Source organism: Capsicum annuum, chromosome 2 (genome assembly GCF_002878395.1).
Source record: "Capsicum annuum cultivar UCD-10X-F1 chromosome 2, UCD10Xv1.1, whole genome shotgun sequence".
Classification (NCBI taxonomy): domain Eukaryota; kingdom Viridiplantae; phylum Streptophyta; class Magnoliopsida; order Solanales; family Solanaceae; genus Capsicum; species Capsicum annuum.
The window spans coordinates 125,839,704-125,863,351 of record NC_061112.1 but is presented as its reverse complement, the minus strand read 5'-3'; the positions used below and the strand labels follow the sequence as shown (position 1 = coordinate 125,863,351).

At 35.3% G+C, this 23,648-nt stretch overlaps 2 protein-coding genes across 6 annotated transcripts; both read right to left on the bottom strand.

Annotated features, from left to right (window-relative positions):
* Positions 1–628: 628 nt before the first annotated feature.
* On the bottom strand, positions 629–17,365 carry LOC107859294 (uncharacterized protein YNL011C). 4 transcript variants are annotated; one of them, XM_016704260.2, is made up of 15 exons: positions 15,868–17,365; positions 11,904–12,014; positions 11,100–11,216; positions 10,500–10,632; positions 9,626–9,722; positions 7,914–7,957; positions 7,636–7,792; positions 5,887–5,958; positions 4,861–4,944; positions 3,969–4,070; positions 3,551–3,598; positions 3,269–3,394; positions 1,454–1,546; positions 1,056–1,256; positions 629–966 (listed from the first exon to the last, which is right to left on the bottom strand). In XM_016704260.2, the coding sequence occupies exons 1-14, from the start codon at positions 16,025–16,027 to the stop codon at positions 1,155–1,157; spliced, it is 1,446 nt and encodes a 481-aa protein (XP_016559746.2). In that variant the 5' UTR covers positions 16,028–17,365; the 3' UTR covers positions 629–966; positions 1,056–1,154. The 4 variants fall into 4 exon arrangements, with proteins under 4 accessions (XP_016559746.2, XP_047262840.1, XP_016559747.2 ...); XM_047406884.1 differs by lacking the exon at positions 4,861–4,944; XM_016704261.2 differs by lacking the exon at positions 11,904–12,014.
* A 1,454-nt stretch (positions 17,366–18,819) lies between these two features.
* LOC107859293 lies at positions 18,820–23,275 on the bottom strand. 2 transcript variants are annotated; one of them, XM_016704259.2, is made up of 6 exons: positions 22,716–22,900; positions 21,475–21,597; positions 20,714–21,038; positions 20,381–20,608; positions 19,459–19,598; positions 18,820–19,194 (listed from the first exon to the last, which is right to left on the bottom strand). In XM_016704259.2, the coding sequence occupies exons 1-6, from the start codon at positions 22,785–22,787 to the stop codon at positions 19,012–19,014; spliced, it is 1,071 nt and encodes a 356-aa protein (XP_016559745.1). In that variant the 5' UTR covers positions 22,788–22,900; the 3' UTR covers positions 18,820–19,011. The 2 variants fall into 2 exon arrangements, with proteins under 2 accessions (XP_016559745.1, XP_016559744.1); XM_016704258.2 differs by having other exon boundaries at positions 20,381–21,038; positions 22,716–23,275.
* Between the last annotated feature and the right edge of the window lie 373 nt (positions 23,276–23,648).

Sequence of the window (23,648 nt, the reverse complement as noted above, 5' to 3'; positions counted from 1 at the left end):
CTAGTAGAGCTAAAAGAGCAAGCTTCCAATTGATTGTCAAAGCCATTTTCACCACTTTAAATGTTTTTGTTGATTCTAATATGTCTCTATTTGAATGTTATGGATGAAATGCTTAAAAGTGGCCATAGTATTTATAGTACTAACGTTGTAGTTATATTAAGGTAACTCGGATTTTATCATTTTCATGTCATGATTGAATTCCCTGGAAAGCACGGCAAGTTATGTATGATAAGACTCATTTTTATGATCATAAAGATGGACTGTGCACGCAATTTGATGTTCTCAAATGATTATCTTGCAATGAACCTTCATTTGTAACTTTCTAATAAGTTTCATTACCATAATTTTGGAGCTATTAGCAATAACGAAGCTCCTTTATTGGCACATGGCAATGTTTTGATAGAGCAATTGAGAACTTGATCAATATGTTGTCCTTTTGCAAATCACAAATGCTTCCCTTTTGGCTTAAATGTGATGGAAAAAGAATAAACAAAAAGAAAGTATTGAAATGAATCAGCAAAAAATCTGAGAAACTGAAAACGCATTCTTTCTTATTCTTGAGGATACCCAAAAAAAAAAAAAAAAAAAGAGAAAAATCATACCAAAGGGAAGAAGAAACCAGGAGCACTAGAACACAAGTAAGGCCCTTGATTTACAGAAAATTTCATTATGTACAACAGCAATTACGCTTCAACCCCAAACAAGGAAGTTGCGGTGGGCAAAAATTTCACGCACTGCATGTCTAAATTCGTATACAAATTGAAAGATCAGATGTGTTACAGCTCAATTGTGAACAATGATATTCTCTCCCAGTAAGAGCTGAAAAAGATCAAAGCCAATGCCTACGTTAAACTATGGAAGCCTTACCATCATCCTTCGGAATTAATGGAGTTGAAATCAATGCTGAGCTGCTTGAATTATTATCGATCTACAAGTGCTCACAAAGAGCCTGTATCTCTTCAGATCCTGCCATAGCAGCATTAAATTATTATGAAAATCATTAGATGTATCAACAAAACAAGATTACCTGACTTCCTATTAGAGAAACTTCATACCGTTGCAAGTTGTGCAAAAAAGGGAGAACTTCAGAACGCTACTGTACTACAAGCTCTGAAATTTCTGATAAACTGAGGTTTGACAAGTCACGGTAGCATTCAGGCCCATTCATCCGTCAACAGATTGGAAAGTGCTTGAATCAATGATTTGGGATCAAAAAGCACACCCACTTTTGGATCATGGATGGAATCAACAGTCACCTACAAGAACTCAATTTGTCACCTAAACTGAAGAGGATCACCAGCAAAGGAATAACATGTAGTAGGTCTAACGACATTTATGAGATCGACTGCAAATTTCAAATGAGCACTTGGTCTTTGAAATTAAAAGGAGAAATTCCATGACCAATAGAAACTAATCAAGTACATTATTGATTTGCCATGAAACAGGAACATACCACATTGAAAATTCCTTGAGAACCCAGGCTTTCTATGTCCACAGGTATTAAGCCATTTTTTGGCACCAGAAGGGTGTTGATGTATTTGTTTGGCTGAAAAGAAAAATTCAATCATAAGACACTAAATTTTTTATTTTGAGGACAGAGATTCAAGGTACTGTATGCGTAAGTACGTGAAATCTACTGTTGTGTGTTTACATGCAGCTACTTGCCCAATGAACTAAAAACAAATTAAAATTTACAGTGATGAGAACCAAATGATTTTGATCAAATTGCAACATATGGAATATCCACTTTTCATTGTTTGGTCGTGAAATATGTATACTCTTAAGAACTTGCAATACTAATGTAGGGCCCATATTCCTCTTTGTTAACATCCTTCTTTCTATTCTTCACAATTCAAAAAGCAACTTGTGCCCCTAGATTTTCCACCGGTTAATACTAGTGTTTTTTCAATTCTCATCTTAAGAACCGTAATGGCAACTGGTACAATCAATTGGGATAAAGAGAGAAGCACTATTCATTGAAACAGAAGATGAGATGGGTAGGAAAACAATATGAGATACTTAGGAAGATAGTATCAGATCTTAAGATTCATTAGCTACATCACTTTGATCAAAAAGAAATGCTCAAGTTAATTCCAAAGTGTGTGATGTCTCTAAAGCAGGACTAGAAAGAAGGCATCTAGTAGCATTATACTTGCAGTCTGATGTAAATGAAAGGTCCCACAAGTGTCAAGGTGGTGGCTAAGATACTTTAGACTCTGAAAGGAAAATTCTCCAAGAAACTGAAGCGGTCTACCAGATCAAGCCTACTTTCAATAAAAGTAAAGTATAATTTTTTTCATTGGTAGCAGATTGGTGGAGATTTCACAAAAAGGTTCTGAATTCAGCTCATATTCCATGCAGAACCTGTGTTTTCATATTAAACTGTGAAGAGGTAACACAGTTCTGAGGTTTAATAAAGAAACAACTAGAACTCCCTCTATCCAGTTTAGTTTAACTGTCCTACTTACAATTTTAAATGCTCCACCGTTTTGTCCATTTTCCAAAAAAGAGAAGATTTTCCCTACACAATTTAATAGTTTCTAATATTTTTCCATGAATAATGTATTTTTGGACCCACTTCTGTATGAAGAGAGTTTGAATTCTTCATTAAGTTAACTTCCTCTCCACTTCCGGACACACTTCTATTTAAGTATAATAAAATTTTAACTCTCACCCGCATACTTATGCCAGCCTAACCAGGACGCCTAATATGAAATGGAGTGAACACAATACTACAGAATATTGGACCCAAGATGCCAACGCGGACCACATATAGTAAATGCTTCAGCATGAGTACTGATCTCCAGAGGTTCAATGTATGGATCTTGTGATCAGAGAAATAGGATGGCAAATCATGAGTTCCCATGAAATTTAACTGAAGCATCTCTACTGAGCTATAGTTTAGTAATGAACAATAAGCAAAGCTAGCAGAGTATCACGCCTATGATGTCAAACTAGAAGTTCCAAGTTCCAATGCCAAAATAAGTTGGAAAATTGCTGATGTGAAAGTGCTTGAGAACGAACAACCGACATTGCTATAAAAGGATCCATTTCAGATGCAGGATCCTACAACCACACTCGGGAACCTATTGACTAGTTTATAAGATCACATAACTTTCCTAAAGCTATCTTGGCAATGATGTGAAAAATATACAACTGACAAGATGCATGTTCTACAAATAAGGACAGAGTGAAATAACCCAATTAAATGAAAATCCATAACAATTAGTCAATTTGAGAAGAAACACTTGAATGCTTAGCTACTTACAGGATTTGTAAGACAATTATGATGATCTCCATAAGTTCGATTTAAGGCATCAGTAATGGCAGTCACAAAGCAAGAAGCACTAAAGCCACTAGTTTCTCGATCATGAGTACCATTCAACAGAAGTACCTGGGATTAAGAAGAAGAATCGTTGAGGGGAGGAGACGAGAGATTAATAACATTGACATGAGAGACACATAAATGAGATGAGGAAATCATTGACACAGACAACAAACTTTGTCTGACAAGCAGCAATACAGTTATTATTTGCATCGCCTAAATTACCTTGGGACAAGACCGCAAAGAGATGGCTTCTCCCACTCCAAGTAAAACCTTCAAATGGAGCAGCAAAATCACTGAATATTTATGTTTGTTCTTTTTGAAAAAAAAAAAAAATTAGAAGAAGAATGCTAATATAATAGTGATGACAACAGCCATGCTTGAGAAGATGAACTCCACTTGAACAAAACAAATTAGTTTGCCAATATTAGGTATATGCTCAACCTACTTGTTTTGGCTTTTCTTAAAAGTAGGATGGACTCGACAAAACCAGATACTTGCACATGCTTTAATAATGGCGGATGAACAGTATAAACATCAATATCAAAAGAGAATCAACAAATCTCGAGCTGTAATGATGCAATCCAATGCATTTCATGTCTGTGAACTACTGCGGAAGAACTTATGCTGCATGCTACTCTACCAGAGAAGGGCAGATGGAAGTAAAGAGGGATCCCATGCCAAATACGATACAGTCAACACTTCTCAACTGTTCCAAGACGGTGGGATTTACAGTGGGGAAGACCTGTACAAAGGGCAAAGAACCAGTAAATATCAGCAGTCAGCGCAACATCGATAGAGCTAAAATGAACTTCCCATTAATCTATTTATATTATTACAAAAGCACCAAAATCCTACACGAAATATTGATTAACCTTTTTAACCTTAGTTATTGCATTCTATGGTGGATCAACTTGTAATTATATCTTGTCTTTACACACTTCAAAATGCCTTTGCATTCAATATTTAACCTTTAGATTAATACAAAATATTTCCTTATACGGTGATATTAGGAACGTCAAGATTACAAATAATCTATACATACAAGATTACAAATATTCTTTACATACTTCATAATTATCAGGAGCTGCGCTTTAAACACAGACCAACGCCCTGAGGCTCAGCAGCTTTAACCATCACACAGGTGTAAGATTAGCTACTTTATTCTATAGGCAAAATATGCATAAAGTTCAACATGTAATCCCTTAGAGCCAATCTTGTCAACAATTCTTTGGTTGCATAAAGCTTTGAGCAATTAGAAATGAGGAATGAACTCCGCAATCCAAATGCAAATGGTACGATATTCTTCGTAACATCCAAAAGTTAGATGAAAGACAATCATCGGAGACAAATGAGTGATAAATATATATATATATTCTCCCTCATCTGGCAACAACATTTTGAAGACAAGGGTTTAGCTTTAACGACCTATCATAAAGTGTGTATCTTTTTACAAAAATAGCATGTTACTATTCCGGGTACAGAGTTCAAGTATCATCTTTCTATTCATTGATAAGAACAAGAAGCCTATTTACCTCATGCAATAAGTTGCTTCCTTCACTGGACATGTAGAATACCCGTTTTATTCTAGAAGGAAGTGCTGGGGCTGAAGAGGCATCCTGCCCGACAAGGTTCAGAAAGTGAACTGGTTAAGTTTGGCAAGACCAACCTACTTCAAATTAGCAAAAGATAAAATAGATAGTATCCTAGATTTATATTGTATATTCATGACTTTCCATATTGTGATGCTGTTGCATCGAACACACTCTTCAACAGAGGTATAAAACTGAAATATCAAGCGAAGGTAAGGACTATGACCATGTTAGTTCTTTGGACTATTTCCTGACATTTACCAGCAGTCCCTAGTACATATATGCAGGGTACTCCTCCGGTCCAAAGTGCCAATCCATCAACTTAATCCTTTGAAAGCACTCGGTTAGATCAAAGTAACATCCTGAACTATTATACCAAGGCCCTTTTATACAGACCCCCCAAGCGCCCATATGTACAAAGCATATCCAAAATACGCTATAACATAAGCATCTCATATACCTATCTCTTTCTCTTATAGAACAAGAAGGTAGAATACAATAATTTTTGCAGTCTCAAGGACATGAGGCTTCATCATTCAAGAGTATGTAAACTCAAGTAAACAAGTCTCCTTTTCATACCTTAAAATTATCAATAACATACAAATGGATATAAATAATTCTTATCCATGTTAGTTATTGAACCTATCAAATGAATTAAGAGAATGACCCGGATGGATATGTTAGCTGTGTCCACAAAAAAAGTATGACCCACATAGATTATCCAAATAAATAAAGGATTTCTGATTTCAGAACAAAATATGACAACAAGGTATGGTAAGAATATCATATTTCAGCAGGGACCGCAGCAGCTCCTTTAGGAAGATGGTATTTATCATGATTATAGTTTATGTTAGGAATATCAAATTATAATGATAAACCTTGCAAGAAGTATCAGTTTCAAGAAGATTTTAAGGGAAAAATACTAAAAGAAACAAAAATCAACATCAAGATCACAGACTGTTTTGATACCTTGTCTATAGGTTGCATGGATCCATGGGTTGGATGAGATATTTCATTTTGCCCGCGTATAACAGTTCCATCCTACACATTGGTTACAGTCAACAAAGAAAAGTTTTAGTTCTAGTTGCAAGCCAAAATCCATTAACTAAATTATTTGTAACTTCCACATCAAATCAACAAATAAAAAGAGATTCATATGAATGGCATACAAACAATTTACCGCTTTGAGCACAGGAAACAGATTTTAATTTTGTCGCTTTCAGTTCAAAGCCTTGTTTGTTAGAAGGATCATCATCTTAAATTACTATAGAAATTCAACTTCATCACTTCTGAGATAAATGCAAGGTGCTATTCTTGATGATACAAATATTATTCAATTTATATTGCAAGTTACTCATTGATAATAACGTTCAGGTCATGGTTCTTCATATATAGCGCTGGTGTTTGACAGTCATTGTTTAAGATACTTTAAAGGCAAATTATAAAAAATTCTCAAGATTACTACCTTATGAATGGATAATAAGAAGCCATGTAATTGATCAAAAGGACCTCAAAGAAGATGACATAGGTTCCTTAATTCCTTAATATTAGCAAGCGCACATGGACTGTCTTTTTTAACTTTGTCCATATTCTTGAGCTGATTGGATCTGATTTCATATCGTTGCCTTTTCCTGCAGCAATTTGTTGAGGAATGAGCGCCAATAGGTATTGATAACCATTATCTTCATTGAACCTTGGATTTACGGGATTGTGGAAGTTTGTATTTGCAATAGCCTCCTAGTAACTGCTAACCCCCACCACCCACCCCTGAACTATTCATATCCATTATGGATAACAGCTGCAAGTTAGCTTTGCACCCTAGACAAGAAAAGAAAATACGCATCCTAATGACTTTTCAGGCACAGATGACCAATTGGAATAGAAAAGTGATATTATGAGTAGCTTGAAAAAGGAAAATTCCTTGTCAGGCAGGCATAACACAGTTAGAAAATAGACTTGAAAAAGAAAACACAAATAGGGAATTCCTCATTCTTTTTTGACAAAGTTTACATTTTTTTGACAAAGGTAACATAATAGGGAATTCCTCATTCTGGTTATATCTTTTCATAGTTTATGGATCTATGATTTTTCATCTTTGCAAAAACACTCATTTTTAAAATTTTCTTTTGCACCCAAGGGTATAGCCTAGTGGCCAATGAAGTGGGTTGAAAACCTGAGTTCTCCGATTTAAATCCCAACAGAGACAAAAAACACTAGGTGATTCCCATCTATCATAGCCTTGGTAAACAGAGTTACCTAATATCTGTTGCTAGTGGGAGGTGGGAGGTATTCAGTGGATTTAGCTGAAGTGTGCAAAAGTTGGCCCGGACACCACGGTTATCAACAAAAAAGAATAAACACTTACTTTCCATCTCTTTGGCCATGCCTGCCAAATTATATTTTTCCCTTCACCAGATTCCGTACATTAAAAAAAAAAAGTTTAGAGAAGTGTATGATGATCTCCTCACAAAGTGATCAAGATATTGTTGGACTTACTGAGTATTCATTCATACTCATTTGCATTAGATGCTGAGAGGAACTGGATTTCTTGTGCCTCTTAATAAATGTCTAGTCTATAACAAGTAAAGATGACCAAAATACAACCCCAAAATAAAAAATAAAAGCCCTGATGATGAAGTCACCAAACAGAATAATTAAAGAGTCGAGGCATAGGAAGGAGAAGATAGAGAATTGTTTTGGATAACATAGAGATCATACCCATAACTCACACCCCAGGGTAAGCCTTTCATTTGTAGATATCACGGGAAGAACAAAACTTTCTGCTGGAATATCTGAAACTCGTGAAAACAAAAAGATTGCTGCATCTAGAGATTGGAAGAATATGCGTGCTCCGGCGAAGAAAAAGTTCCCTATACTGCAAGTGTAATAAGGTTTGTTACCAACTTCAGCCACCATCACAAGTATTGATGACAATAAACCACCCAGAACAATGGTTACAGGATAATATTAAGCTATACAAACAATTAGAAAGATACCTTCCATTGCTGAAACAGAAAGACTCATCTGAACGCCGGAGAATCTGAAAACAGAAAGAGACAATAGCTGGTTCAATAGCAAATTCAACAACTTCGAAAGTCGATCATTCAAGCGGACAAAAAGACCCAATTAATGACCAACCATAAAGTACTTTTTACTTCCGGTGGAAGTTCCATCATTATGTATGACAACAACAATCAGCAAAAAGCTTCCGATGTTTTGACCATATTATCTGGTTTCAACACCATAGAATGCTGGTTCAACCATAGAATTTGAAGAAACAGAAAATTTTTGATAAGGTAAAGTATACAATTTAAAGGAACATTAATGATTTCAACATTTAGTATAAGTGCTCAAGAGGTGAATATTTATACACTCAAGCTGCAAACTAACCCCCCATTAATAAGTGTTTGGTTGGTTCATTGGCCGTTAAACCCATACGCAGAAGTTTGACTCAATTAGGATCAACCCAGTCCCCAATCGTAAAATCATTGATTGAACTGGGGGCAAAATGAAGGTCTATATAACTCTATTAACAACAACGACGTCCAGATTAGGACAGTAGTAGGTGTTATTAGACACAACGAAGCTATTGGGAACCTATTCTTGATAATAAAATCATAAACAAGAATCAGAACTTTTGTATGACGGAATTACAGCATGGTAGTTTGGCTATGGGTTAAAATGCACTGCTTAAAACCACTAATCTTAGAAGCAGTCATCCATTACATAGAGATGAGAAATATATTACATGCATATAGAAACTTCTCTAATGCAGCAATAAGCATTGGATGCAAAGATTGTCCATTAACAAAACACAAAGATGAATTAAATAGCATAATAATGATGAAGAGCAAATGATACGATACAAACTTGGTACGTATCAAAAACACTCTAAAACAGTCCACAAAGAAGAGGAAAACCGAGAGAAACACAAACACAAATCTTGGGTCCAACAACAACAAGAAACAAGGTGTAACTGACACCAAAAACACTAACAACAACAAGAGATAAACCACAATATGATAAGAAGCAATCCAACGATTACAAGAACAACAAGAACTAACGGTTTCCCTAGATAACACTAACTAAGACATGAAATGTAGAGATAGATAGTGAGACATACACTACAATAAGACCCAAGAACCCAAAGATATATTAAATCTAAGGACCCCTAAGACTTACAATAGCACCACCACACTCTTATAAAGACACGAGAGGGATTCCACCGCTCAAGCACCATCGTTTCCAAGCAATACACATTCACAAGTGAATCCACACTTGCTCATGTCCTAGTTTCGGCCTAGGGAGGCTCTCTCTCTCTCAAGAGATGTGTTCTATCATCAACATTCAACAACTAGTAAGCTAAAACCCTAACATGTTCTATTTATAGACTTATTACAATAAGAGACAAAATGACAAAAGTGCCCCTTAGTGTTAAATGAACAAAATGGAGCCCATGGAGTGCAATAGAGGGGTGACTTTGGAGCCCTTTTTACACTTCAACTCATACACTCCGTATGTTGCATTCAAAATACTCAAAAGCATCAATCTTCATGATCGTGCTTGTATCAGCAAAGTCAGCAACATCTAAATAAGAGGATTACCCCAACAAAATTCTAGAAGATAATTTTCAAGGCAATAAAGCATCTTAAAAAGCAATAAGATAACCTGAAGCAGTAGATAACATAGTAGTACATAATTGACCAACCTGATCCTGGAAGTAAGCCAAGAAAGCTCTTATAGTTTCCCTATATGGTTTTGAGACACCTTGCCAAAGTTCATGGCTGCCCTCCACAATTTCATACCTGCCATGTTCAATTAACAAGTACAAGTGGGTATACAAAATTCAGTAGAATCAGTTAAAAAATGAAAAGGTTCTCAAAGGAACCACCATTTTTCTTTTCTTCTTATTTTTTTCCTGTTTATTTCCTTCTTGTCTTCTTTCTTTTTTCCTTTAAGGTGCCATCATTTTAGTAAAAGAATTACATTTATGTGGGCATGCTACTACTCCAAGCAGTCAAGACCTAGGTAGCTTCCTAAGCTTTCATCTTTTTCCTCTCACATTTCTGAGAACTAATTCTTAAAACTACGAATCTTTTATTTCTTCTAAGGTAATTTATATGCAACCTTGCCTAACAGGTATGGGTTTGTTTTACATCCTTCAATTTTACAGCAATTGTTATTGTCCATGTGTTTATAAACCCAGATAACCATATATGCACCAAATTAGATTCAACATTTTTATTCTTTCCTCAAGATCTATTCGGTGTCTCAACTCTTTGATGAATCTTGTAGTTAATGTTCCACCTGATTTTAGCCATCATATAAGAAAAATCATGATAAGCCCACGTAACCCATTACCATTGCAGAGCAGTTAATCTATATAATCATCTAATCTGTGTCGATAACATTTTACCCACAGAGAATGCATAACAAGAAGAGGTGTAGCAAGAAATTCCTCAATAAAAATTTCAACAGCATTTTTGATTCAAAGTATTTCTTGGAGAAGAATCCAATAGCATCGCATAGCAAATGAAAATAACTGATGGAAAGTGGTACACAAACTGTCTGGTTTTAACTACCATTCTGATTTGGCTCTCGGTGAATCAAGGGGTAAACGATGACCAAGCAATATTCGGACTGCACGAGCCTCTGAAGTGCTCTGGTCAGATAATCTCAAACATCTTGATCGTATATCTCCAACAGCAGGACCACCTAAATATTCACTGTCAACTTTTCGATCTTTCATTCATGTTGCCAGAAAACATGCATAAAGAATGATGCAAAAGCTTAACCGGGTAACAAACTCATTAACATAATGGTAGTCAGCAACACAACCAACATTCATACATCACGTTATTTTCTGAAGAAATTTACAATTCTCTTTTTTTCTTGGGAAGGCGTAATACATTACTAGATATAGTTGTAAAAAGTGTTGTGCACTTCTTCCAATGAAGCTTAAGTTATCATACCTCTTCAGATATCAGTCTGCAGCAAACTAAAATGAAATGTAAATTATCACACAAACAAATATATTTCAAGTGGGGAAGTCATGTCTTATTAGTACTGCTAACACTAATTTTCAGATGCACCAGCTTAGTGAAAACAAATAGAGAGTGCCAAAAAGAAAAGCTAAAGAACAGAGAGGATTAGAACTTGAACAATTTCGGCAGTAACCATACCAAGAACACGAACAATTTCGGCAGTACTTCCTCCATCATCAGAAACAGGGAGCACATGAGCTACACGTGTAGTTAGCTTCTTAAGCTCTTCAACCACACCATTAAATGCAGTTCCACCTGTAGCAGTTTCTAAGTTCTCAGAAAGCAGTCATCAAGAGTCTTGATGTATAATACTAAAACTACACCTCAATCTCAAGCAAGCTGAGGTCGATTATATAAATCATCGCTGACCATGATATGCTATATTTAAGCCATTTCACACCAACATTACAACTAGGGGCGGACATTCGGTATTCGGTTTGGTATTTTCATAATTCGGGTTCGGTACTTCGATAATCGGTAATTGAAAGTAGATACCAAATACCATACCATTAAACTTTGGTTCGGTAATTCGGTAATCGGTAAATTAAATTTTGGTTCGGTACGGATTCGGTATTACCATATTAAAGTTGGGCATGCTTGTAGTGATCCTATTTGATGATAATAGTAGTGATTTCCAATCAACATTTGAGAAAAATTCAATTTTATTTGGTAGTTTTACACCTCTGAATAAACAATTTTACACCAGAAAAAATCAATTTTGTTTGGTCTTGTTACACGTTGATACGTGTGGCTCAATTAATGAAACACCTTAAAACCTATGTTATTGCAGTTTGATCCAACTCCAAGAAGGAGAGAACTGGATGTAACACGAATAACATTTACATCAAACTGGATGTAACACGAATTGGATGTAATGAACTGGATGTAAATGTGATGTAAAGTCATAATATTACTTCTTATAAATGTGATGGAGAGCAATACATGTTATGTTCTCTGCCAAGTGCTGAGTTTTGCTTCCATCTGTTGTTGACATGTGAACACAAGGATTAAGAAGGCTTGACCAAGTCCCCTTGGTTAAAGCCATATTCCAACCTATGTTAGGAACATTAGAGTTAGGCAAATGCAGCCAGCAATGGTGTTATGTATCATGTCATGAAGACTAATTTTCTGTGGTTCCCTTCTACGCCCTGATTTTCAGTCTTAGCATGATATTTTCGTCAAAAGTTGTCATATGTTGGTTGCAAGAAAGTCTGTTGTGTAAAGTTAAGAGTCTACTTTATGACTATGTTTAATAGTTCAAAGTTTGCTTGAGCAATATTCACACAAGTATGTGGCCTTTGGAGTGTGGACTAGGTATGTGGCATATGGGTCACTTAACTATAATTAGATATTAGGGAAATACCAAATACGAAATGGTAGTAATATTTTTTACCAATTTCGAACCCAAATACTATAATTTAAAAATTTTACTCCCAAATACCAAATTACAGAATATCAATTACCAAATTTTTTGGTTCGGTTCGGTAATTCGGTTTATGGTATTTTATGCCCACCCCTAATTACAACAATAAAAATAAAAAGTACTAAAAGTTCATTATGTTTTCAACTGGCATACAGATCAGTGCCAGGACTAAAAAATCCTAACGTGAATGTACTAACATAACGAAAACATATTCCAACTAATTCATATCTCTTGTACATATATTTTTTTCCATTATACCCTATTTTTTACAGGGTGGTAGAGTTGAGGTTGAGGATGAACGTGACTATTTCCGAGAATCAGTTTGGATTCATGCCAGGTCATTCAACTACGGAAGCCATTCATCTTGTGAGGAGACTGGTCGAGCAATATAGGGAGGGGAAGAAGGGCTTACATATGGTGCTAATCGATCGAGAGAAGGCTTAAACAGTGTCCCAGCGAGTTTCTATGGAGGTGCTAGGAGGCTAGAGGTTTTTTTGTGGCGTACACTAGGTCGATAAAGGACATGTATGATGGGCCTAAGACTCGAATAAGAACTGTGGGAGATGACTCGAAACACTTTCTCGTACTGATGGGGTTACATCAGGGTTCAACTCTTAGTCCGTTTTATTTGCTTGGTGATGGATGTATTAATGCGACAAAATCAAGGTGGGGTGCCATGGTGTATGTTATTTGCGGATTATGTAGTTTTGATTAATGGACCCGCGGAGGAGTTAAGGCTAAGTTAGAGGTTTGGTGACAGTCTGTAGAGCCTAAAGGAATTAGGTTGAGCAGGACTAAGACGGAATATTTGAAGTGCAAGGTTAGTGAGGGGATGCAGGAGGCTGACATGGTAGTGAAGCTCGATACTCAAGTTATTCAGAAAAGAGATAATTTAAAGTGTCTTGGGTCTATGATCCAAGGAAATGGGAATATTGACGAGGATGTCATCCACCATACTGGTGCAAGATGGATGAAACGTAGGATCATTTTCAGAGTTTTTTGTGATAAGAAGGTACCTCTTAAACTTAAAGGAAAGTTCTATAGAGCGGAGGTTAGACCAACTATGTTGTGCGGGGCGGAGTGTTGATCAGTCAAGAATTCTCACATCCAAAAGATAAAGGTGGTGAAGATAAGGATGATACAATGAATGTGTAGGTATACTGCGAGAGATAGGATCAGAAATTAGGTTATCCAAGATAAGATGGGGTGGTTCCGATGGAAGACAAGATGCGAAAAACGAGATTGAGATGGTTTGGACATGTGATAAAGAGGTTTCCAGATGCCCCAGTGCAAAGTGCAGAGGTGTGAGAGGTTGGCTATAGATGGATTCAGGCATGTTAGAGGTATACCAAAGAAATATTAGAGAGAGTTGATCAGAAATGACATGGAACAGTTATAGCTTACCAAGTACATGACTCTAAATAGGAAGATGTGGAGGACACGAATTAAGGTAGATGGGTCGTATGTAGGTGTATTTTGTCTTGTTATTTGTGCTAGTAGTCATAGGGCTTTGCTTGTAGTAACCTAGTCTTGGCGTTTTGATGATGCTTGTTGTTTCAAGGTGGTCGAGTGTGGTACTACTTTGTGGTAGGCTTATTTATTTGTTATTATCTAGTTTTTTGTTTCTACCTATTGTTTCTTGTTCTTATATTCCTTCTCTAGAATATTTTTGTCTTGAGTCGTGGGTCTTTTGGAAACAATCTCTCTACCTCACCTCTAAGATAGTGGTACGGACTGCGTACACTTTATTCTCCCCTGACCCCACTTTGTTGGAATATACTGGGTACGTTGTTTTTGTTGTTGTATATCCTATTTTTACAACGTCTACATGCATTCCAAGAGAATGTAAGTCTTCCAAGACAATTTTCATACATGTGACTTTAGACTATGTTGCTCGGACTCTCCAAACAATATTGTTGCGCAAGTGTCACATCCTTCAAAATGCAATATTTTTGGAGGATTCGACACGTTCTCGTCGACATCTCTTAAGAGTCTGAGCAACATAGAATTTAGTACTACTTTGTCTACTTTTATTACCTTCATGCACCGCTATAAAATCTTGTCAATGCAGGACATGGTTAAACCATTTCAATCGACCTTCTTTCGATTTATTTATTCTTGATGAGTCCTACTTGCACCTTCTATCCAGTGTGATCATTTCTTAATCTTGTCTAATCCTTTTTTTATAAGGAATCTTGTCTAATCTTATATGATCGCACATCCACCTTAGCATCGATATTTCTATGAGACTATCTTATGTGGACTATGTTGCTTGGGCTCCCAAAAATGTTGCCTGCACAGCCCGGATTCTAAAAAAATACACTATTTTTTTTGGAGAATCCGACATGCACCCATTGAAAATTTTCAAGAGTCCAAGCAACGTAGCTTGTGAATATTTGGACTTTAACTGATCAAACATAACTCCCATGTCACATTGTTGATTAGAGCTGTCAATACGGGTTGGCCCAGCACATCTGGGCTAGCCCACACGGGCTTTGAGTTTGACGGACCAGGCCGGGCTGGCCCATAACACCAAGCCCACAACATTACTCTGTGGGCTGCGGGCCTCACGGGCCAGCCCACTTTTTAAAAAATAATATTTTATAATTTAATTTTAGAATGTTAATAAACATAAATATTATCAGATAATATTGCGTAGTTTTAATACTTGTTAATCAAGTCTCCAACACCCCCCAAAAAATACTCCTAATTGTGAAATTAAATAACTTTTGGCATGATATCCTTTAAATCAAATAAAAATACTAATAAGCAATATAAATAGTAGCATGTATTTGACTTACGGGCCGGCCCACGGGCTAGCCCAACCCACATTGCTCAAGCCCTATGGGCCACGGGCTTATCCTGGCCAGGCTAAAAAGCCCTGTTCTTAAATGGGCTGCAAAAATTGAAGCCCAACTCCATCAAATTACAGGCTGGCCCATATTGACGGCTCTACTGTTGATCTTGTAAAATGAACTTACATTTCACTTTGGTAAATATCCCTATATCACAATTCACACAACACTCTGGTAGAACTCCTTTTCAGCTGTCCTATTTCTATTCTATTTATGACATCTTCATCTATGACACCATTACCTTGCATCAAGCTTAGCTTAAATATCTAAATTGTTTGCAGATTAACCGGAAAAAAATTCAATTCCTTTTATAAACTTCTAAACAAAATGCCAATTCCAAACATTGCCTATGCTCTGTACCCACATTTGACACTGACAACCAAATGCATTTTGAGAAATAAGTTGAAATAGCAGGTCACAGAATAAAAGATTATCACTTCGAATCTAAAGCTTGATTCCACTAAATAATCCAGCTCCATGCCAGGTCCCAAAAACCCAAAAACACTAGCATTCAAAATTTCCACTTTTCAAGATTCAACATTTACACACCCCACCAATCAATTAAGCAAGAAAACTTACAACCCTGGTTACAAAAAGGGAAAAAAAGGGGGGGAGTTGGCACACGTACCTGAGAAAACAAGAAGAGAAGGTTGATGGGTAGTGGAGGAGCAATTAGAGGCCATTAGGGAGAAAGAAAGGGATCTTGGGGAAGCCCCTGAAAATGGGGAAAAAGTGAACGGGAAGGTATATAAACAAGGGGACTTGGGTCCCAAATAAGTGTCCGCCATATTTGTGGGAATTGTGGCTCTCTATTTATGTACCATACACAACAGACCCCAAGTTTCCTTAGCTTATGCTAATGCAATATCCAATTCTTTGCACATGCACATCTTCAACATACCATAAATGGACTGTCATGGAAACACACAATTCTCCTCACTCCCTCCACTTATTATCAGCTTTTTCTCTTTTGAAACATACCTACCTCAATCACCAAAGTTTTTTAACAAATTGTAAGTGATAAGGTTATTTTACCCTATATCTTTGGATAATAAATTTAATATTTTAACAAGTATGTTGGATGATAAAGTAGAAATAAATAAAGGAATTATTCATTTGTTTTCAAGATGGATAAATATAGTTAATATTTATTTTTAATAGAGAAAAGATATTTTTCTCCCTTTATCACTTAAACTTAAATTTTTTTTATTTATCCCCTTAACATTTTTAAAGTGTATTAAAATCCCCTTAACTGCTTGAGTGTAAACAAACGCCGTTGGGCGCATTAAAACTCATTTTTTTTGTCTATTTAATTTCTTTTAAATATTTATTTAAAGAAAAAAATGCATATATTTGAAAAAAAAAAAAAAATACACTACTATGATATTTAAAATATAATAGAATTTTCAAAAAAAAAAAATAGACACTTTTTATTCTTTCTTCTCCAAAACATCAACAACATTCAAATTCCTCCATTAAAAACCTCAAATTCATTCTCCGTCGGCACTCTTCTTCAATTTTTTTCATTTTCCTCCATTAATACCATCAAAGAACAACCACAAAAACATTAAATTCTACTGAACACTTTTTATTCTTTCTCTCCAAAACATCCACAACAGTTAAATTCCTCCATTAACAACTTCAAATTCATTCTCCATCAACACTCTTCTTCAATTTTTTTTCATTTTCCTCCTTCAACACCATCAAAGAACAACCATAGTACACTAAATTAAAAAAAAAATCTCCATTAAATATCATCTCAAACTTCAATTCAACTCCCTCAAAATTTAGACAAAAATTAAATTAAATTGATGATTTTGTCTTTAAACAACTTACCATCAATGAAATTTCTTTTAATTTCTACTTTTGATTTTTTTGGTTAATAAAATAATTTTTGAATTACTTTTTTTAAACTTCAAACTTGAATCAGAAATTAAAAAAAAAAAAAATCACAAACTTGTTTGTGGGGATGGGGTTGCGGCTTGTAGGGGTTGAAAAAGAATGAAGGTAATTTTGTGTTAACAAGAAAGGAGGGAGAGAGGGGGGTTGGGGGTCTGGAAGGAGAGAAAGAGCTGGAGGGGGACCTATTTTGCAGGGGAGAAGGGGAGGGGGCACTGGAAGAGGACGGGGGGGAGAGGGACTGAAGAAGAAGGAAAAGAAGGGGGGCGGGGGGGAGGGAAGGACATTTTTATTATACATATATATAGAGAGAGAAAATAATATATGTGTGAAATTATTTTTAAAAAAAAATTATAATTTTCTACATGACACTGAGATGACGCTGATGTGTGGAGAGTACACACTATCCGTTATGAGAGTGATAATATATGTTAAGGGGTGAAACTAATGTATTTTAAAGATGTTAAGGAAATAAATAAACAAAAATTAAGTTTAAGTATTAAAGTAAGTTGGGAAGATAAATTCAGAGAGTAAAAGATGTATTTTCTCTTTTTAATATAGTGGATAAATAGACGAAGGGAGTATTATTTTCCTCTAATCAGTGCAATAGGAAGTACTAATCTCTTTTACTTATACAACATTTTAAAAATATATTGTATTTTTAATTGTCAAGAAGAGATAATTACTTTTCCTATTACTCATTTATTCCCTCCAATATTTTTAAAATACATTTTATTTTTAACGAAAAGACAATTACTTTTTTTATTTTACTCTCCCTTATTCCTCAAATCGTTATCCAATATTTGAGACTATACATCAATTAGGCTACTGTGCCAAATACTTATATTAGTAATTACGACTCCCTCCGTTTCGAAATAAGTAAATTGTTAGGATATTTATTGGTATTTCAAAATAAGTGAATCATTAAATTTTTTTTCAAATTTAACCTTATGATTTGATAACCAATTAACTTTTGAAAAGATATTACAAGGTCAACTTTTTTTGGGGGGTAAAAATGGAAAGTTGTGTTAAATTTATGTCTTTAATGTTTTTTTCTTAATCTGTGTGTCAAAATCCAACAATTCATTTATTATGAAATGGAGGGAGTACTATATTTCTTAAGGGGCAAGTAAATTTAAAATAAACAAGTAAACTGAGAGAATATTTAGTAGTTAATTTATGGGTCTTTTGGATATATAATTTGCTTTGTTTGTGCTTAAATATACTTCAGTCAATTTTTCCCTTACAAAACTTTACTGAAGTGAAATAAATATTCAAATTTAACTTCAACTTTTAAATATCTTTTTTTTTTAAATTTATTTTTAAACATTATTTTTTTCAAATGTCACAAAACTCACAATTCATATTCAAACGTCTACCAATTTTGAATTGTGCCAAATTACATACGTATGTTAGCTTAAAAAAAGAGTGTGCAGAACTGTTTAAAAGGATAAGTGAGGATCCACATTCTTAAAAGTGCCTTCACTGGTTCATAGTGGATAATGGTTTGGTAGAAATTAGAGTTTTGAGATTCAACTATCTGCTATGAAACAGTGTACCAAATGGTGTTAACAACTTCAGAAAAGTGGTGATGTTGGCCAGAAGTTGAAAGATTCAGTCATCAGTAACATGAGTTATTATACGATGAAACAAAATTTACCTATAACTAAAAGATGATAACTGAGCGAAAATTGATACACTCATCGATAAAAAACATAAAACATCCATCTCGAGAACACAGTCAATAAGAGACAGATTAATCTAATGTCAAAACAGCATTGACACTTCTTTATTAAATCTCCTTAAGCTGTTCCTCGAGGCTTCCTTGTCTAAATTACTGTCATGACATTGCTGGAGTTTCACTTGGATTTGTTTAGATGATCTCCCAGTCTGATTCACAAAAGCCTTCTTGTGACAATTCCAACTTCTCTTTTGGATAAGTTTCTGTCTTGCACTTTACATTTGAATGCTCTAATTCCACACTGTGATCCTCACATTTGGTCGTGTCCTTGTTTCTCTGCTTTCCTGGTTTTACCTTTAACATTGGCAGATTTTTCTGAAAGCAAAACAATCACAAGTCAAAACTCCCCAATAAGCAAAAGATAAACACCACATCCAATGTTATAACGTTTCATATTCAATCAGCCACAATCATGCTCCCCAACCCCAACCTCCAAAGATAAAAGTAAATAAACGACTACACGTGCAAACAAAGAAAACAAAAGGAAAGTGACGTGAAGAAGCCATACAGATTAGTGAGAAAAGAAAAGGCGGCATCTAGTGCAGAAAGATAAAATCAGGGGAAGGAAGGAGGCAAGACCTTGTTAGAGATTTGAGCTCCATGGAATTCAGAGCCTGAAAACACATCATCCTTATCAACCAGAACACAGTTTCCATCAAACTCCACTTCAGAAACCAAGTCAATGGCTGGTTCATTTACAGGATGTTCCACAGACGCTCCTGCATTTTTAATCCATTAGAAATGGAGATTTAAAGGCCAATGATTTCTCAGTCTTACACTTCTCCTTTAGGCATGTGAAACCAGGAAGGATGTTTTGTAGATCTATTCAGTTTAACTAAGAACTTAAGCGCACACAACATTAAAAAGGAGAGTCAAAAAATTAGAAGAAAACACAGCTAGAACTAATAAAGAACATAGCAAAAGGAGATCCCCTTTCACTTCCATCAAGCTTATTGAATCAATAAGAATGTATCAATATTTAACAGAAAGACCAAAACGACGTCAAAAGCAAAAGGAGATTCAACTGTATTGTTGACAGTTTGAATGCTGACTGTTTCACCGGCTCCAAATGAGTCAAACAAGCATTCAAGGTATTAGTAAAGTCCAGACAAAAAAGGATATAGCAGTATTGGTGGTTATGTCGGGTCAGCAGAAATCAATTATCAATTCTATGTAGTTTCCTGTACACAACTTTTGTTTTTTGACAAGTCGTTTCACATGCAGCAATTACCTTGTCCATCAAAGCAATGCTTTCTAACTAACCCACTACTTGCAGAAGATTTTATTATTAGCACAAAAGCAGAAAAAAGAAAAAAGGAAAGTAGTCAGAGGTACCAAGGAAGTATTTCCATACATAAATGACAAGAAACTAAAAAAGCGACTAATCAAAAAGAGGAAACACCATGCTAACTGAGGAAGAAAACGTTATACCGTAAAGGGGAAATTAGCATCATAAAACAACCAACAAGATATACCAGTCTAAATACTAGGGAAGACATACCATTTGATACTGCTGGAAGTGCTGCATTAGAATTTATTTCGTCAAAAACAGGAACAACACCTTCTTGTGACTCAATAGAGTAAGTTGAACAAGTTAATGATGGGCCATTCGAAGTGCTAAAACCAAGATCCATGAAATCTATAGTTTTCCCCTCTTGCATAGAAGTGTCAAATTCTAGGGATTCAACTGATGATGCACTTGATGAAGATTTGGCAGGACCTTCAACTCCTTTATCACCCTCACAAGATGGTAATGTCATTTTTAAAGTTTCCTCAGTAGAAGCAACTACTGCTGAACTTTTACCAGAAAAAGAGAGTGCCTTTTCCAAATTACCTTCAATAGACATCTTCACCACCTTATCTGCTTGTGGCGGAAGTGATGAATCAGCATGCAATCCTTCCATAGTTTCCACCGCTAGCTCGGGATAGAACGAGTTTGGACGGGAAAGTTCATCCTTATTATCTTCTTGCACACTGATGTTCGACAACTCGGAAGCTGGCTGTTGTTCTTCTGTATTTCGTTCTGAAGATAAATTACTGGTCTCCACCTCGCCAACTGACAAAGATGCAGGGAGTATTTCTTGAATAAATTCTGAACAAAATTGTTTCAGATTTGCACCCGCCAGCTGCAATTGGCTTTCGACAAAACCAAAGTGTTCCTTCCAACACACAATTAACGAACTAATCAAAAGAATATCAAGGAACACCAGAAGTTGGCAGAAACTTAATTTTTATATCTAGAACTCAAACAAAAACTAGAGGTTCACCGTTTTTACATGATACCACATAATTAATAGTAGCTGTAGTCTACCCTGTTCCGTAGATCCATTATTATTGCAGGAACAGAAAGACCCATAGGAACATCAAAGAGGTGGTAATTTGGATGAATTTATGACTTTTTATTTTGTGCGTATATATGCATGAGAGCACCAATTGCAATGTCCCACAACATGAAACGATCTGAATATTCCAATTTGATAGCAAGCAAGGAAAACAAAACAAAAGCGAGATAAAGGAAAGCTAAAAGAAGTAACAGGCTAACAGCCAAAGAAAGAAAATGGCACTTGAGATATATGGAAGGCCAGCTAATGATACCTGAGATCGAGCATCAACTTCAGAACACAGACTTTCCAGCTTTTCACCAATTTTTTCGATCCAGGCTCTGCCTCTACTTGTAATGGAGCCTCTACTTGTAAAGTCCATTACGAACATATGTATCTGAAGGATTAAAATGGTCAGTACATGAACACAATTCCTACTCAAAGGCCAAAGAGATGTAACCTTCAATCCAAATCAACAAGTATGAACAATAGTGCTACACCAGATTAAAAAGAAGAAAACTTTTTGTATAACTGAACCACATTTGAGTAACAGGCTGAGCAACTCTTTGATGAATAAAATGCAAATGTGCAGTGGTGGACCTAGGATTTAGGGGTTGTGGGTGCTCGGGAGGTACACACATATTGACACCAAAAGTTTTAAGGTTCCGCTTGGAAACCAAAGCATCCAGCTTTATTCTTGGTTTTAAGGATGCTTTTTTCCGTCCTATACCAATTTTTATACATTTTTTATATAATTATACCTAATCTTCATTGTGTTTAATGGGTACGAAGCACCAAATTTTTGTACCTAGGTCCGCCCCTGCATATGTGGATGTTCAGAGAACTTCATCCATGTTAATACCTACTAACCTTCTACCTTCCTATCTAGGGTCAATGTTCTATGTAAGCTGAAGTTGTGTCATATCTTGTCGTTCTTTAATGATCTACCTCTATGGTAACTCCTGCTACAACCAACTTATCACAACTCCTAACTGGGGAGTCCACACACCTCCTCTTCACATGCCCGAACCATCTCAATCTATACACTTTGTTGAATGCACCTTCTCGTAAGTACAAAATTAGTTTTAAATTTCAATGACCACCTGTTTTCTTTACCACAAGGCATTGCGTGGCATCAAGTGAAATTGCCCCTAGACCAGTTTAATGACCGAACATGTTTCAATAAAATAGTAACACTTTGATGATCCCTTGGAAAACATCATCGAGCCTATATAAAACTTCGTCGGAAAACCCCAATAAAGCAGAATTGCTAAACGAATTTGTCCACTTCATGCACTAATGAAAGCATCAAAACTAACTGAACTGCTTGTGACTTTCCCAAGTTAGTGTTTTGAAAAACCAAACATAACAAACAATTTAGCAAGAAGGAAGAAGTTGATAATATAATTCTCTTAAGCAATGGTAAAAGTATCAACACCAAGTTAAAGGGGCAGACAATCAATTAACAACAACACGAAGTTGATAATCATTCTTGAAATAGAGTTGATAACTTACAATCCGTTGGAGAGGGAAAGCTCTGCAGGGAAAAAAGAAGGAAAGGGGTTTATAGAGAAACCCAAATAACATAATGAGAAGTAGGACGAAATTGAAGAGAAGTGGAAGAGTAGCCTAATAGGAGTAGGAAATCAGTGATCAAGTAGATGTAGGACTGTATGTCTACCATGCTTCCGTGTATGAAAAGTACGAGGTAACCAGGGCCCACCATCCCATAAATATAGTGTGATGAATAAATTCAAATTCAAACAAAAAAGAAAATCAAACTACTACTTTTCTTAGGATTTGGGACCATAGATTTTTGAAAGTACGTCGTTTCAAAATGTGGCGAAATTTGTTTTGATAAGAAAATTTAGCTAATATTTGAAAAAAAAATCTCAAAGTTCCAAAATCTACTAAAATATAAATATTGATTTTTTAAAAAAATTTAACCCTTGCTCAAACTTCTATTATTATTATTATTATTATTATTATTATTATTATTATTAAAAAAAAGAGATATCATATATTTAATTATGATCCTAACTACTACTTCTTATCTATCTTTTTTAATCATCTATTCTGAAAATGTATGATGAGATTGTTTATAAAGTGTGAAAAAATTATATTAAAGAATTTCAAAAAGAATGACCTACTTTCTTTTTTAGTCCGTTTATTTTTTTTTTTTTTTATAATACTTTAATTTCAACTTTTCACAAGATATGTTTAGGACCACAAGATTAAAAGACATTTTAGTACATTTGATACAACTTTAATTTAAGGCCACAAGATTCAAAAGTTTTTTTTATTTTCTTAAATTTTATGTCAAGTCAAAGTAGGTCATTCTTTTTTAAACGAAGGAAGTAGTTATTTATGGCTGTTGTTATTATTTATTTATTTTCATTGATGGATTTTCCTAACTTGTGGTATATTGACAAATTATAGTTGCTAGTA

Excerpts from the sequence above, each read along its gene's own strand:
- LOC107859294 (XM_016704260.2), bottom strand. The coding sequence starts at position 16,027 with ATGGCGGACACTTATTTGGGACCCAAGTCCCCTTGTTTATATACCTTC. Across the intron at positions 7,793-7,913 it reads TTCTGTTTCAGCAATGGAAG|TATAGGGAACTTTTTCTTCG; the intron begins GTATCTTTCTAA and ends TTACACTTGCAG. Across the intron at positions 4,945-5,886 it reads CCATGCAACCTATAGACAAG|GATGCCTCTTCAGCCCCAGC; the intron begins GTATCAAAACAG and ends CTTGTCGGGCAG.
- LOC107859293 (XM_016704258.2), bottom strand. The coding sequence starts at position 22,787 with ATGTTATTTGGGTTTCTCTATAAACCCCTTTCCTTCTTTTTTCCCTGC. Across the intron at positions 21,598-22,715 it reads CTTTCCCTCTCCAACGGATT|ATACATATGTTCGTAATGGA; the intron begins GTAAGTTATCAA and ends TTAATCCTTCAG. Across the intron at positions 19,599-20,380 it reads ACTTCCAGCAGTATCAAATG|GAGCGTCTGTGGAACATCCT; the intron begins GTATGTCTTCCC and ends TTAAAAATGCAG.